This window comes from Aotus nancymaae, unplaced genomic scaffold (genome assembly GCF_030222135.1).
Source record: "Aotus nancymaae isolate 86718 unplaced genomic scaffold, 86718_ANA_hifiasm-v0.15.2.pri h1tg000019l, whole genome shotgun sequence".
NCBI lineage: Eukaryota > Metazoa > Chordata > Mammalia > Primates > Aotidae > Aotus > Aotus nancymaae.
In genome coordinates this window covers 48,195,470-48,212,821 of record NW_026988431.1, presented here as the reverse complement: position 1 = coordinate 48,212,821, position 17,352 = coordinate 48,195,470, and the positions used below count along the sequence as shown (strand labels likewise).

The 17,352-nt window shown below is 34.6% G+C and overlaps 1 protein-coding gene across 8 annotated transcripts in view; it reads right to left on the bottom strand.

The window, feature by feature from the left end:
- MME (membrane metalloendopeptidase) overlaps window positions 1–17,352 on the bottom strand; it is a 146,191-nt gene that overhangs the window by 30,408 nt on the left and 98,431 nt on the right. For all 8 annotated transcript variants that reach the window (XM_021669536.2, XM_021669535.2, XM_021669539.2 and 5 more), the window contains 8 exons: window positions 12,775–12,909; window positions 10,660–10,761; window positions 8,425–8,561; window positions 8,222–8,315; window positions 6,993–7,121; window positions 5,957–6,055; window positions 3,249–3,329; window positions 1,820–1,923 (listed from right to left, as the gene is read on the bottom strand). In XM_021669536.2, coding sequence (XP_021525211.2) covers window positions 1,820–1,923; window positions 3,249–3,329; window positions 5,957–6,055; window positions 6,993–7,121; window positions 8,222–8,315; window positions 8,425–8,561; window positions 10,660–10,761; window positions 12,775–12,909 — 881 coding nt within the window. The remainder of the gene's footprint in view (window positions 1–1,819; window positions 1,924–3,248; window positions 3,330–5,956; window positions 6,056–6,992; window positions 7,122–8,221; window positions 8,316–8,424; window positions 8,562–10,659; window positions 10,762–12,774; window positions 12,910–17,352) is intronic.

Genomic DNA, 17,352 nt, shown 5'->3' with positions numbered 1-17,352 from the left:
AAGGGGAGGACCCAAAAAGTACTACTGAAGTATGCATGCTATTGACCAAATGTTCATTAAAATATTGTATACACTTTTGGCTTCTGATTATTTATCTTAAAAAGAGAAGAATGCAGAGAAAATCAGCCCATATGATGGAAGGGAATGAACAGTGTAAATTACATGAAAAAATGATTATGAAACTGGCACTACATTAACTTCAAAAGAAAACATCAAGCAATAATTCAACAACTATTTTTAGAATTATGAAGAAATTACCTGATGCCCTATGGGTACTGATTAATTTGGCCATTTCAGAAATACTATTTGACAGTATTTATCTATAGATATTTTATAGTGCTAACAATTATTAAATCTTAGTATGTCTATTTTTAAGGAAATACAAATATACAGACTTCTAAGAAATTTCTCAGATTATAAATTCACCCAGATAATTATTTTGCATAACTTTTTGTGTGTTCTGAGTGACGGGATATGGTAACTTGATTATAATGCCAAGCATGTTTATCCACACTCCTTCTTTCCCAGATGAGACACTAAACATTGTATAATATTTGCAATCCCATTTTTAGCATCAGACAACACACTATTTGTTTCAACATAAACTTAGAAGTCAGCAAAAGAGTTGCTCTCTCTTTCAGGACACCTCAGTGTTGCAAGAGTTCAACATGTTGAGTAAGGATTGAAATGTACTGGCATTTCCATTAGCAGTTTTGTCCAACTTGTACTTGGTTTACTGAGAACAGAACAGACTTATCATCAAATAAGCCCACAGCACTTTGTACTTTTCTTGGCATGACATTTCCCTCCTGGTGGTGCAGTTTATTACATCATGTCCTGTCTACTTTCTGCTCCTGTCATGTAATCAAAGTTCACCTTTGATTCTCCCAGTACCCAATGACACCTGGACTTCATGTTTCAAAATATTAAATAAATAAATGCATGAAAGAATAAATGAATGCATGAATGAACCAAGCACCTCTTTGGCATGTTATTGTGTTAGTTACCACACAAATTAAGTTAGTAGATTTATTTTACACTTGCTCACTCACTCATTAATTTAGTTTTAACTGATATTCTTCAGTGTGCTAGATGCTGAGACTTTATGGTCAAAAGGAATAGCCCCTGTTTTCTAGGGGCTAGGAGCCTCAGGAGAAAAAGTCAACATAAGTGGTTCTAGAAATTTAAGTGCATAAACGCATATGCTGATAAATATGTTAGATATATCTATTCAATAGAAAAAATAAACTCTAAACTAATAGTTATTTATGAAGTACTGATATCACTAATAAGCAGCAATTAAGAGTATATGAAGACTATGAATAAGAATGGTTCTTGGTATCTCCTGTTTGACTACCACAGGGTTTAGAAAGTCTTACATTAACTGTCTCTGAAGGGGATGGAGTTGTGGGATTGACTGATAGAAAAAAGGTGGGGCTGTCAGCAGAAGAAAATTCTGGATACAGAGTAAGGCCTAAGAGAAGGCTTAAAGGAACTATGGATTGGCTTATTTAAGCTAAGGTGTTTTTGAGAATGCTGTTTACAAATAAATTGAGCTGATAGACAATAATATAAGAAGAAACTAAAGAAATGAGGTAAATTTGAGGCTACTTTAATGAAAACGATATTTTAATTTGGTTAAATTCTTGATCCATATCTTTAGTATACCATAATTAGATGCGTTTAGAAGTTCTTAATAAAAAGAGGATGCTGTACTTTTTAATATTTTTCTAACTGAGGCTCTTTCACTTAATCTAACAAAGAAGGGAGGGAAAGACCTGCTTCTAAATGAGCACATTAGAAACAAGAATATACGCACTCGTCTTTGTCCACCTTTTCTCGGAGCTTCTTTAGTTGTTTACTTTGGCTGAATTTCAAATTTTGAATTATGTTCTCGAAGTATTCATCTTCTTTGTAGTTCAACTAGATTACAGAAAAGATTTCAGGAGAAATATTAAAACCAATTATCTTCTAAATTTTTACTTTAAACATAGGGGATGTTTTCTTAAATTAGTCAATAAAGTTAACAGAGAGCATTAAAGAACTTACCAATAAAGGATGTAGTTCCAATTAGCCTAGTTCTGTTAGTATATCACAGGTCACTACACTAACCAAATCACAAATTCAGTCTATTATCTTATAATAATCAAAGGAAACCAAGTGTCAAACAAACCTCACATTGTTGACATTAATCCTCACATAACACAGGTGGATAACAGCACATTCTTATTTAGTACTTACCATGTGCCAAGTACTGTTCTAAGTACTTGAAATTATATATTATACTCATTTAATTCTGTTATACTAATAGAATCTAACATTATGCTCATTTAGTACAGATGAACTAAGGGCTCCTATCCCCATTTTAAAGTCGAGGAGCCTGAGATACAATTTAGTCACTTTCCCAAGTTTAAATAAGTGGTGGAACTGGGATCTGGAACCAAGGAGCTTGGCTTTGAATCTATGTTCCTAGCCACTACACTCCTGCTATAAGGACCCCTGGGGCTTACAAGCTGTAACCAGCTCATTTAAAAGAGAAAGTCAAGTTTCTTCTGCAAATGGAAAGAGAAGAAGGCACTATGGCTTGCAAATCCCCATGCTAAACTAGTAATCAATGAATGAGAAATCACTGTCATCCCGGGACCTGGGCAAGGATCACCTCATTGTCACCAGGGTATCATGTAGTGTGGTGACCACAAAGTTAGCAACAGGACTTTCAGTTGAGTCTGAAATCAGCACTGTAGTGACTTTAAGCAACTCTCTGCTCTTTTAACTGTTATATTACCAGGGCAGAACAAAACAGTTTTTAGTTCTCAAAATCAGGGTTTGTTTTGTTTAGTTTGCTTTTAAAATAGAGTAAGCATGAACTGGTTAATCCAGTACAGGAAAACTTAGAAGGTGGAGGGAAACTCAAAGTCTGTGTAAAACGTGATAAGGAGCCTGAGAGTCTGCCTCTTGTTCACCACCTTGATGTCTATCCCTTAATACCCTTTAAAGGACACCGGATTTTACTTACTGTTCTTAAAATGGAATGTATGGAAACCAAATGAACAATAACCAAATATAATCCTGGCTAATGAAAACAAAAAGGCTAAAACAAATATCATTCTGGCACTAGCGTTGAAGGTTTTCTATAATAAGACCTGGGGTTTTAGGCTACTTCACATAATTTCAGTCACCCCATAGCTAAAAACGACACTACCACCAGCCTCAGGTATCAGTGGCCCAGACTCTTTATAGAGACTTACCTCCAGGTACTCGTTATTCAGTTTGTTATCATCTGAAATAATGTCATCAGGATAGCCGATTCTTTCTTTAATTGCTAAGGCCTATGGAAATTAAAATATTGAATGTGAAGATGATAATATAACTTTCAGATACAAACTTGTAATCTGCCCATAACTAGCAATTGAATAACTTGATCCATACTGTTTATAAAATGAGTGTCTGACAAACTTAAATAGATATCATAGCAATGGTTTTTTTTGGGGAGGTTCAAGAATAAATGAAAAACGGGTCTGAAATTTAGTTTCTAATGCCTTATCCTTATAGGCTGCAGCTTTCTCAAGAAAACCAACATGAAAACTGACGAAACTCATTATTCTACATATTTTGTACTTTTATAAACTTTTTCTTTTAAAGGCTTTTTTTTTTTTTCAATTTCTCAGGAGTAATATAGTAAAATAGCTTCCATTCTAGCAGGTTATAATTATCTTTCCACTTCATTGATTCAGCTGAGAAAACAGATATGGGCTTACAAGTTTACTGCTAATATTATTCCTAAATATTGGTTCCTAGAGTTTTTATGTTTTCCTTTATTCTCTAAAGTCAGTGTACCTATCTTCTCAAGTTCAACAAATGACATTAATTAGAAAAGCGGAAAACAGAATTTTCCTTGTTATTCCAGCTCATACTTATCATGTATTTACTACTATTTTTTTTTTTTCCTTTTGAGACAAGGTGTTGCTCTGTTGCCCAGGCTAAAGTGCAGTAGAGCAATCAGGGCTCACTGCAACCTCCGCCTCCCAGGCTCAAGTGATCTTCCCATCTCAGCCTCCCAAACAGCTGGGACTACAGGCATGCACCACCACGCCCAGATAATTTTTGTATTTTTTATAGAGACAGCATTTTGCCATGTTGCCCAGGCTAGTCTCAAACTCTTGGGCTTGAGCAATCTGTCTGTCTCAGCCTCCCAAAGCGCTGGGATTACACCAGTGAGTCATTGCACCTGGCCTATTTACCACTATTTCTAATGTTCATTTTTAATTATTTTAAAATGGTTTATTTTACTTATTTTATTATTTCATTATTGCTTGTTTACTACTTGCTATTTCTATTTTTATTTCTCTCTTGATTTTATCAATGACACCTGACTTTTGATTCTACCACTTCATATCACTCTTAAATGATTTAATTAATTTAAATTTTTCATGGGGAGTTTAGCCTGTATCTCTGAGTTACATGGTTTGCCATCACATGGATGTGGTTTTATTACAAATCTTTTACATGAGTTCAGGGTTTCCCCAGTCAGTGGATCAAGGCTCATATGTATCACTGAAGTCACTAAGGCCAAGCCCATTTTCTTACAAGTTTCCACACCATCAGTCATTACAAACCAGCCCCCACTCAATGAAACTTTATTTCCTGTAAGACATTTCCCTAGGGAATGTTCTAAAGGACACAAATTCTATAGAAAGTATAAGGTAGTACACACAAAAAATTTATTGTCAATTGCTTTGGGTAAAAACACTGTAGCAAAAACATTAAGCAAGTTTCTTTACTGTAGAACTTCTCACAATTAAAAATAGGTTAGATTCTAAGGTTAGAATCATAGGTTATTATAAATGTCCAAGATGGGAAATTAATTTATCAATTTATTCATTTGACATATTTCAGTGGTCTACCAAGAACTAGGTATGTTTTAAAGGGCTGAGGATATAATGCTAAGCAGTATTTTCTGCCCTCCCTTGCCCATAAATAGCTTATTGTAAACTGCAATGATAAGCAGTGAAAAAAACATTAACTCCAAAGTATGATGATAATATCGCACCCTAGGAGCATGTAACCTAGCCTAGGGTGAGAGGAGGGAAGACGTCCTACAAGAAGTGTTCACCAAACTCTTTTGACCATGAGCCTCTTGTGGAACAACTTGCACGTCCAGTGTTTTGTGACACAACTCTGGAAATGCTGATCTAGAACAATCCAACTGGCTTTACCAAGCAGAACCATGTCATGCACAGCTGTGACATGAAAGGAGCAAATCCAACCTGAGTATCTGAAGAGCTGGCCAGAGCGTTGAAAAGATAGCAATACTGGGGGCCTAGGTTCTAGGCCTAACCCACTCAGGGCTCTTTGAAAGCTGAAAACAGATTGTCCTTCCATGTGATTTAATTCTAAAATAAAACTAGACCAGAGGCTGATTATCTTATTAAAATAAATTTATTATGGCCTCCTCTATCAATCCAAATAGTCTGCTTTTTCTGCCATCCTAACTACAGAGATTAGTCAGGATGCATGTGAATGCTGCTCATAAAGCATGTTCACAGTTCTCACAGGACATGTTCTAAAGACAAAAGATCACGGTAAATTTAAACCTAAGATTTCCTGAGATATCTTAAACTTAAGCAAGACAGTAAAAGTCTCAATAATAGCTGCACATTATGGGTAGGCAGGAATAGTTATAAAAAAGCTTTTTCAACATCTCCTTAATTATTAATCTTATAATGCACCAATAATGTACATTTGCTTGAACAGAAACTTAATATTTTCACCTTGCTAGAGTATTGGTTGCAGAGATAAAAGATTAAAATCATAGAAATACATCTTTATTCAAAAAAACTCTACCTGGAAACATTGCATCTTGAAGGAGCTTACAAGATTTTATGCAATCTTTGATTATATTTTTTTCTAAATGCTTTTAAAGTTAATCTTTTCTAGTTAGCTGCCTGCTCTTTACCTTTTCTTCAGCTCTCTTTTTTGTCTCGGCATCCATCCAAGTGAGGTCATCTAAAGTCTGAATAAAAACTTCTCGGATCTGTGCAATCAGGTCCTCAACCTCAAATCAGAACAAAAGACAAATATAGGCCATTAATTCATTCTTTGTAACATAGATTTTTAAAAATAGAGCAACATGCTGTCTTCATATGACTTAATAATATGTTAATAAGTGTAAATTTACAGACAAACTGTGACCTAAGCTAATAGATATAAGGGATCATTATATTTTAAAGGAACATTGCTGCTATCAACACTCTTGATTAAATAGGTCTTAATATATGGATTAATGTAAAAATCATTTTCAGAATGTAACGGTTTCACTATCATACTGGAAGAACTAACATAAAATATTAGTGCTGTCATTTCTATTAGTGGTTTAGCTAAGGATAAAGTGACATTTCAATAAACTCTTTCATTAAATTCCATACTATTAAATTCCATTGTCTTCATTTCTATAACAACAAAAAATAAGGCACATTTCTTTTTTTTTTTTTTTTTTTATTGGAAGGTTTATTCCATTTTATTTTTATTTTTTTATTTTTTATTATTTTTTTATTGCATTTTAGGTTTTGGGGTACATGTGAAAAACATGCAAGGTTGTTGCATAGGTACATAAGGCACATTTCTTACACTCCAAATAAATCCTGTCTTCCTTTCTAAGTTTTTAAGAAAATGCTAATAATTTTGAGGAAATTTTGATAATAGAAGAGTTTGTAAATGACTATGTAATTCGAACATGTGGCTGGGCACTCTGAATATACTGCTGCTGGAAAATGGTGAGTTGGTTTTGGACTATTAGGAGCAGAAACATAACTAGACTCTTGAGGAAGGCAAGGGAAGATTTATTGGGAAACAATGGCATATTATGATTCAGAAGTCCTCTGCCTAAATTAATAAAATTTTAGCCAAATGATGGAGAACTGAAATTACCCATTAGTATGAACAAACTGATAGTGTCATGTGTAACTGACAGTGTATTATTTTGAAAACATTACCACGTGTTTACTCTCTCCAGCAAATGCTGCTTCCACATAAAGCCTCCCCACGGCATTTTCCATATTCCCATTGACATAGTTTGCACAACGTCTCCAAGTTGCTGTTTCTGAGGTTGTACCATAAAGGGCCTACAGAAGAGAAAAAGGAAATGGCGTTTGACCAGAAGGACAGGTCTGGAGCATATTAACAGCACACATTTCAAAAACGTCTCATCTAAGTTCTTAAATTATTGATCACTTCTCCTTACAAGGTCCATGTTCCTAGCCTATAATGAAATGTGATCCAAATGGACTGTTTACTTATATATGACCTGAAAACTGGCATATTTTCAGTAGATGCCCCAGTAGAACTTTTGGCTATTACAAGTTAATATCATTGTAGAAAGCATTAGAAAAAAAATACAACATTGTAACCACTACACAAACTTAAATGTGAAGTCATATTCAATAAATGCAATGGGGGAAATACGGTATACAAGAAAACACATTCCCACTTTTCAAGGTTTTAGCTGAACTCTGAGTACTTAGAAAACCTGTATGTGTATAAATTTAAGAATAATGGGGTAACCTAAACAAGGGTGCTTTAGCACAGCACCATTTTTGCATTCTTCAGTTTTAAAAATATGTCTACAGTTTCTTTTCAAGGATAAAAACTGGAAATTTCAATAAATCAAAGTTACTTTCTTTCCAAGACACCAATTAATATGTTTGCTAGAGTCTCTTCTTCCTCAATCCCTACTGTCTACTCCCCTCACCATAGTACCAAAATGGTGACTGTTTCAATAACATAGTATAGGCTAAGAAAAGGTCTTAAATTTAACTCCAGGTAGGTGTGCTTTGAATAGACTGTCAGCATCAATATAGTCCATCTGTGTATACGTCCAGGGTGCAATAAGCACCTGAAAATCAAGTTAATTGAGATAGATAACCCTGAAATTATTTTTATTTAAAAAATCAAGACAGTATTCTTCCATGAACTGCTTAGATAACCAAATGCAAATCTTTACAGGACAATGCAATCATGGTGCCACGTAGACTATCATAAGATGGCAAAGCCCAGAATATTTATCTTTCTTGGTAACATATCCTAAATATGTGAAAGATAACCAATTTTGGCATTTTGTCCCTTCGCAAAGTTTATCACATCCTAGCAGTGTACATGGCAAGCCTTCATTACCATGTATCCCTTTATGCTTTAAGTCTAAAGAAAAGAGAGATTTTTTCTTCACCTTGCGGAAAGCATTTCTGGACTCCTTGTAGGTTCGGCTGAGGCTGCTTACAAGATCCATTATGAATCTCCAGGACATTAAATTTTGAAGATCTCTGTATAAAAAAAACCGCCACCCAGCAACAGAAAAGATGAGGCTGCAAAGTTTCTGAAGAGTGATATGAAATGCAAACTTTGAGGACATGGGCACTCTGACATACCTACCTGGCAGAATATTTTGTAAGAATGGGCTTAAGTTTGGTTAAATATTCTGGAGCATAAACAACCACATCTTCTTCATTTGGAATATTAATATTCACAGTTGACATGATTTCATTTGTGAAATTTGACCAGCTGAATGGCTGGAAAAAAGCAGGCATGAAAGATTCAGAAATTAGGGATTTTTCTTTCCTGGTACCAAGATTCAGTTATAGTTACAGGGTTGGACATTAAAGGGTATCAGTTGCATCACATAATTATCACAATGATCAGTATGATATTCACTTGGGATTCTTCCTCAATTGTTTCAATCAGTTTTAAAATAAAACCTAGTTCTGCAACGTGATTATTTACACAGCATAATTAAACCAACCATTTGAGAGGAAAAACAAAGCCGCTAAGCTTAGCGAACATATAACTAGAAATTAGGCTTAATGTCATCTTCTGGCTCTAACCGATATAGAAAATAAAAATAGAAACATTTCAAAATAAAGCTTTTTCGATTTATGCAAAAGTGGAAATGTGTATAAAGTGTTTATCTTTTTTTTTTTTTTTTTTTTTTTGTGAGATGGAGTCTCACTCTGTCACCCACGCTGGAGTACAGTGGTACGATCTTGGCTCACTGCAACCTTCACCTCCCTGATTCAAGCAATTCCCCTGCCTCAGCCTCCTGAGTAGCTGGGATTACAGGTGCACACCACCATGCCCAGCTAATTTTTTTTTTTTTTTGTATTTTTAGTAAAGATGAGGTTTCATCAAAAGTGTTTATCTTTTAAAAGTGGCTATTAATAAACAATTCATTCAAACCCAGTAACACATATCAATGGAAATCCTACTATGGATGAAAACATACTGTTATAGCAGTGGTACAGTGATGTTATGAAGTCAAAGAAAACAGCATCTTCTCAATTACCAACATTGGGTCTACAGGCATGCCATTTTTATACTTTAGAAGCTAAGTTTGGAGTTACCAAAAGATGAAATCTTATCTTTCTAAATGGGAATTGAGAATGTTTAAGACTATCAATATCTTAGGCTGTATTTTACACACACAAATACACACACACACACACACAAACACAATTACACATCATTTATTGAGTATGGGGTGCCATGCTATATACTTTTTCTCATTTCCTTTGATGGTTTAGGTCATTCTTTCAAAACATATTTATTAAACACTTACTATATTAAAAAGTTCTGTGTAAGACGCCTAATCCAATAATTAACACCTTTGGAAAAATCCTTGTTAACTAGAATTAGTGCCAAAGATAATGTCATCACTGAATGTGGTAGTTTGTAGATTTTCTCACGGATGTTGCTTCATTTTCTGGCTGTATGCATCAAGTAATATACAAGAATAAATGCATAGCCAAAAAAAGAGATTACTGGATACTAGGTAAGAAAAAAGAAGTCAGTTTCTGTTTATAAATGGAAACTACAAGACAGATTTTCTTTTTATTTGTGTTCTATTTCTGAATTATTGTTCTGAACACCTCTATAGATGGCCTTGATGAGAACATGGGAAGTTCTATGAATAAGTTATCCTTTTTAGGAGTTAAAAGGAAATCTAGTGCTTTTTTTGTGTGACTGTCCAAGTTTAATGACTATATAATGGCCTCTCGGAAAGATTTTCAGTTTTAGTATTTTCCAAACCCTTTTCTATGGGAGTTTCTAGTATTATTCAATAGCTGCCTTAAAAGGAATTTTACCAGCTGGGAATGGTGGCTCACACCTGTAATCCTAACACTGGGAGGCTGAGGTGGGCGGATCACTTGAGCTCAGGAGTTCGAGACCAGACTGGCCAAACCTTATCTCTACTAAAAATACAAATATTAGCCAGATGTGGTGGTACATGCCTGTAGTCCCAGCTACTTGGGAGGCGGAGGCAGGAGAATCGCTTGAGCCTATGTGGCAGAAGTTGCAGTGAGCTGAGATTGCATCACTGCACTCCAGCCTGGGCAACAGAGTGAGACTCTGTCAGAAAAAGAGAGGGGAGGGGAGGGGAGAGGAGAAAGAAAAGAAATTTTACCATTGAAATTTACTCTGATGTATATGTAATAATTTCAAATAGTTTTTTTAGGGCTTGTCGTGAAGTCAAATGGCTGGTGTCTTCTAAATTCATATTGAAGTCCCATTTATTTCAATAAATAAAAACTTGATGAATTTTAGAAACAGTGTTTCAATGTTATAATTTAGAACATGGCACAGTAAAGAGAGCACATAAAACTTACCACTTACCTTCCCGTCGATCTCTAGTGAAAAGTTGCTTTGGAGCTGGGCCAATGTCATCTTGTTATAAAGCAGCATTGGATCATTGCGATCTTCAGGCTTAGCCGTGGCCTATGGATTTAATTTTTGATCAGAATTTTAGAATTAAGAATTCTTTAGAAAACCAGAACTATATATGGGGGTAAAAATATAGAATAGATATAACATGATTTAAGTCCTAGTCTGTACGTGTTTTTGTAATTTTTTTTTGTCATTTCAAAAAAAAAAAAAGGGAAATGTAAGAGACTTTTAGAGTAAATCTATTAAGTAACAATTATTGAGATTTGGCTGTGGTGTCAAGTTAAAATTTTTTCAAAAATCTTTTTATATTTTGACAACCGCCAAGCCATATAGGCAATATTTATGGGCTATGGCTAATGGCCAGTTCAGTTGTGTCTGTGGCTGTTTCATATTCTAACTTTCTTTGAGATAGTCATCTCCAATTTCTCTCTTAAATATTCTCTCTCCCATCTTCACTATTACCATTCAGTGTCCTAGTTAAAATTCAGCCAGGAAAAAAAAGTGCAACAGTTTCTACAAGAATTTATGGCAAGTAACACAGAGAATTCCCAATACAGAGCGCAACTGGGTTGCAGGTTATCTGCGAATGGGAACATAATGGACCTTCGTGACAGTTTTCCCATCTTGCCTGACCAGCTCGGTGCTCTACATGCAGCAGCATCCAATTTTATTTCTTTCACTGAATTAAAAGAAAAATTACAATAACAACTCCCCAACTAGTGGTTGAAATGAGTTAAAACAAATTTTAAGTGAGAAGAGACAAAAGGTAAAGGCTTAAAATTGGAATTATTTCTCAGTGACAATAGCTCCAGTTTCCCCTATAGGTCACGTGCCTATTTATTTACTGAAAACAATTATTTATTGAGCATGTCCTGTGTGAAATACTATGCTGGATTTTGTTAGAGATGCATAAATGATTAAAAGATAACTAAGACTTCATGCCAATCTAATACAAGGGTCTAATACAAGACTGTAAATATAGACAGGTAATGCTGAGGTAAGACACAACTACTCCAGAGCCAGTGCTGGTCAAAGGAGAGCATGGTCTGGGAAGGTGCAAGTGGCAAAACCCAGAGCAGGAAACAGTTCTCTAGCAAGTCTGTTTCCAACACAGAACCACATGTAACCCATCCAAATGCCATTCATCCAGCAGCAGCTCCAAAAACAGCCTGGCTCTGATAGGAGATTTTTGGTTTCATGTAGCCCCAGGAAAGCTAAAATTGCCCTTCAAGATCTTGACTCTTCAAGATTCTGATGAGATTAGATGGCAGAGGCAAGCACACAAGGAGTCAGGGATGCACGTTGTTGTTTGCAATGACAAAGAGAGTTCTGTGGGTCCTAGACTGACTCTGACCGTGGGTTTAATCAATAACCTGGATGCTGCTTAGACTCAGAGTTCACTCGCTTGAGACTGCAATGCTGTATCAAAGAATAATGAGGAAAGAAAGTGCCAACTCAGACTCCAAGGGTTCATCTAGAGTCAGAAGAAATGCAGGAATACACATCTTGGGCTTTGTTGTGAAATTATTGTTTTATCCTCTGTCAGCTCAGCAGCCTGACAGTTTGAACTCAGTGGTATCACAGTGCCACATGGTTATGTTCAGGGGTTAATACTTCTTAGCAAAGAAATAGAGACAATCTCTGTGACTTAAACTTAAAATAAAGTAACATTTTATAAATATATATATATATATATATGTATACACATACACATACACACACACACACACACACTAAAACAGCTTTGCATTTGCCCTTAGTCTGAAGGGCGTGCAACAATAGTTGGACTGTAAATAGTAGAATTCTGATGGAATCCACTTATAATAGGCAATTAAGTGTTTCTAGTTTAATATGTGTCCAATTTAGTGTGTCTTTTAAATGTCAGGAAACCAGTTTACTATAAAATTCTTTAGTTTCAAAGTTCCTTTTCAATGATCTATTACCAAGCCATGTATTTTTATTACTTGGTTAAACTGCTATACCTTTTACTCTTAAAATATGATCGGGGGAAAAAAAAGCAGTTGACATTATTCAGTATATCAGAAAAAAAAAAATGTGTTTTACATTGGCAATTTCTTTTTCCAATTCCATAACTTTATTCATTTCCAAAGCAAGCTGGTTTTCATCGATGGGCAATTTTTCTTCCTGACGAATCAATCTGGCCACAGAAATCATAAAATCCACATACGCTGTACAAGCCTGGAAGAAATAAATAGCATAAACCGTTGAAGAACCTTCTAAACATTCGTCATAGTATTTAAAATTTATTTTCAATTCAATATTAATTTTTGGTAATAGTTAACCCTTAGTAAAATAAAAATCCTTCTCTAAATACTTAAAGAAATGACCTGCGCAGATTCTTAGACAGTCAATATATCTTTGAATTACAGCTTAAAGGAGAGCAATAAAGTATCACTCTGAAAGTACTAAGTAATGTATAACCACTTGGTTATGGTGACTTCCTAATTATCAATTTTCAATCAAGTTATTTTGCCTTAATTAGAATGGAGTAGCAAAACACTTGATAAGCAACAACATACTAATTTTTTTCCATAAATAATAATACATTTCTTTACCATACCTCTTTTTCTCAGATTTTCTGTCCTCATATATAATTATTTTCTCAACTATTCATGGAAAAGTGACCACAAACTCATATAATATGATCAGACACCTTTTTATTTGTCTCCTCGAGTCAAGCAGTTTCTTTTCTATGAGGCTGTGTTGTCAGGAGCTCCACCAACACACACCTGTAGGTTTTAGTTAATTCTGTAAATAGCTCCTGTTACTGTAAGATTTCACTATAAGATACCATAGATTTAGATATTAGCTTTCTTCTAAGAACTCAAATTCTTTATATTTTATTCTCACATACATCTTAATTTGCAAAAGTAAACTATAGAATAGTTGTATTACTAACATTTTACAGAATATATAAATGGTTTATTCAAGTTCAGAATGGTAAGAACACTAGGAAATAGAGAACCACTTTTGTTAGGTCTGAACCAATTGCTATTAATTAGCCATTATTACCTATTAGCAATTAAAATACATTATAATTCCATCTCATGTTAAAATTTAGTAAAGCAGTCAATTGCAATTGGGAATAGGTGAGATTTCTATGCTTCAAAGACTTGTTTGCAGGGTAAATACAAAGAATGGCTATAAAGTGTCCTATAATGTGCTTTAACATTTTCACAGTTTTAAGAGTATTTTACATCTTTACTGATCAATTAGAAGTGAAAGAGACATCCTTATATTCACTTTGAGTGCAAAGGTACATCTGAATTTACAATGACCCATTAATCAAATCTAAAACTAATAGGAAAATAGAAATATTCAATCAAGCAAGAACTTAAGGGAAACATATAAAATTATTATCAATTTGTAAGTCCAGAGGTTTATATACTGGTATTCCATGACTTTCACTAAATGCTAAGTAAACAGTTTTTTCGTGGATATTCTACAATGCTGTGACTATCTATCTGGGATCTCTATCCATGAATTTCCTACTCAGTAGAACAAACAATTTTTCATCTGTGAATCTGCATTAAGAACCTAATCAATTTCACCACATCAACAGAATTAAAAACAAAAACCACAGGATTATCTCAATAGATGTGGGAAATGGCTTCAATAAAATCTAATTTCCTTTCATTATAAAAGCTCTTAGGAACCTAGGTATTGCAGAAACCTATTTTAAGAAACCTATTCTTAAAATAATAAGAATCATCTCTAACAAACCCACAGCCAACATCATACTGAATAGGCAAAATCTGGAAGCATTCCCCTTGAGAACTGAAACAAGACAAAGATGTTCATTCTCTCCACTCCTATTCAACACATACTGGAAGTCCTAGTCAGAGCAGTTGGGCAAAAAAAAGAAATAGAAATCATGCAGATAGAAAAAGAAGTCAAACTATCTCTTTTCATTGATGATATGATTCAATACCTAGAAAATCCTAAAGACTCTGCTAAAGGGCTCCTGGAACTCATAAACAACTTCAGAAAAATTTCAGGATACAAAATCAATGTACAAAAATCGGTAGCATATCTATTTACCAATAATGTTCAAGCTGAGAGCCAAATCAAGAACATGATCTCATTTGCAATAGGCACACACATACACATTACAAAAATAATTAAGAATATATGTGACTTATGAGATGAAATATTTCTACAAGGAGGACTACAAAACGGCGCTGAAAGAAATCATAGAGGAAGCAAACAAATAGCAAAATATTTCATGCTCATGGATTGGAAGAATCAGTATTGTCAAAATGGCTATACTGCCCAAAGTAATATACAGATTCAACACTCTTTTTTTTTTTTTTTAAAGATTCAACACTCTTTTTATCAAACTACCAATGTCATTTTTCCCAGAGCTAGAAAAAACAATTCTAAAATTCATATAAAACCAAAAAGAACCCAAATAGCCAAAGTAATCCTAAGCAACAAGAACAGGACTGGAGGTATCACATTACCTGACTTCAAACTATACTATAATGCTACAGTAGTCAAAACAGCATTGTCTACACAAATAGACACATAGACCAATGGAATGGGATAGAGAACAAACACAGAAGTAAAGCAGCACACCTACAGCCATCTAATCTTTGGCAAAGTTGACAAAAATAAGCAACGGGGAAACGACTCCTCATTCAAAAATGGTGCTAGGGTAACTGACTAGTCATATGCAGAAGAATAAAACTGGACCCCTATCTTTCACCCTATACAAAAATTACCTCAAGATGGATTAAAGATTTAAATGTAAGACTTCAAACTCTAAGCGTCCAAGAAGAAAAGAGGAAATACCTTTCTGGACGCCAGCGTTGGGAAAGAATTTATCACTAAGTCCTCAAAAGCAACTGCAACAAATACAAATATTGACAAGTGGGACCTAATTAAACTATGCTGCTTCTGCCACAGCAAAAGAAACTATGAACATAGTCAACAGACAACCTACAGAATGGGAGAAAACATTTTCAAACTAGGCATCCAAGAAAAGTCTAATACCCAGAATCTATAAGAAACTTAAACAATTTAACAAGCAAAAAACAAATAGCCCCATTAAAAAGCAGGAAAAGACATGAACAGACACTTCTTAAAGGAAGACATACATATGGCCAAGAAACATATGAGAAAATGTTAAACAAAGCTAATCATCAGAGAAATACAAATCTAAACCACAATGAGACACCATCTCACACTGGTCAGAATGGCCATTATCAAAAGGTCAAAAAGAACAGATGCTGGCAAGGCTTCAGAGAAAAGGGAACACTTATACCCTATTGGTAAGAATGCAAACTGGTTTAGCCACTACAGAAAGCAGTTTTGGAGATTGCTCAAAGAACTTAAAATAGAACTACCATTTGATCCAGAAATCTCATTATTAGATATATACCCAAAAGAAAATAAATCATTCTACCAAAGACATATGCACTGATATGTTAATCACAGTACTACTCACAATAGCAACAACATGGAATCAACCTAGATAACTATCAATGGTAGACTGGATAAAGAAAATGTGGTACATATACACCCTGGAATACTATGCAGCCATAAAAAAGAATGAAATCATGTCCTTTGCAGCAATATGGATGCAGCTAGAGGCATTATCCTAAGTGAATTAATGCAAGAAGAGAAAACCAAACATCACATGTTGTGATTTATAAATAGGAGCTAAATGTTGGGTAAGTATGGACATAGAGATGGCAATAAGAGATGCTGAGGATTACTAGAGGGTGGAGGGAGAGAGTGGAGCAAGGGCTGAAAAACTAACTATTGGGTACTATGCTCATTATCTCATTCATATTCCAAACCTCAGTACATGCAATATATCCATGTAACAAACCTACAGATGTACCCTCTGAATCTAAAATAAAACTTGAAATTATATTTTTATAAAACCCTAATCACTAAGATAACAGAAATGAAAAGATAATTTTACATATATTTTCAGCAACCCAATTTTTTTTCTTTTTAAAGGTAATCAGAATTTTTGTTTCACTTTGAAGTAAATAAATGGTCTGAGTTCATACCTCGTGGGACCGACTATTCCGAAGTATAAGCATACAGTGCTTTGAATTAACTGTATTCCCAAAGAGTATAAATCAATTGACCTTCAGCAGGGAATTACTACTGACTATAAACAAAATGGTAGTTTTAATTTTCCAATATCAATCTACTGAGATTTTTCTGTATATGGGATGCTTTTTTTGTTGAGGAGGTGAGAAAACAGTAACAGTAATGATCTTGGGCTGATTCAACCAACTTTGCTGATTCAACCAACTAGTTCTGCTCCAGTCTCTTTATCCTTACCAATGTATTTAAAGACTATAGAACTTTGGTATAAGGAAAGCACAGAACTTTGGATGATGCTCCTAGTCTGCTAAACTGGTCAAATTTCTTAGGAAACTGGAAGCATACAGTATCCCTAGCTTCTGGAATGCTTGAGTATTTTATAATATAGCTACATGGAATATACTACTTCCTTTAATGAATTCCATTACCTGGTAGCTACTCCAATATAACGGATTAAAACATATGTCTTAGTATCATGACTATATTTCCTGACTCCAGATTTATCTAGTGTCAGACTCTAAGGTTACTGCTGTGCTAAATCCCTTGTACAAGACG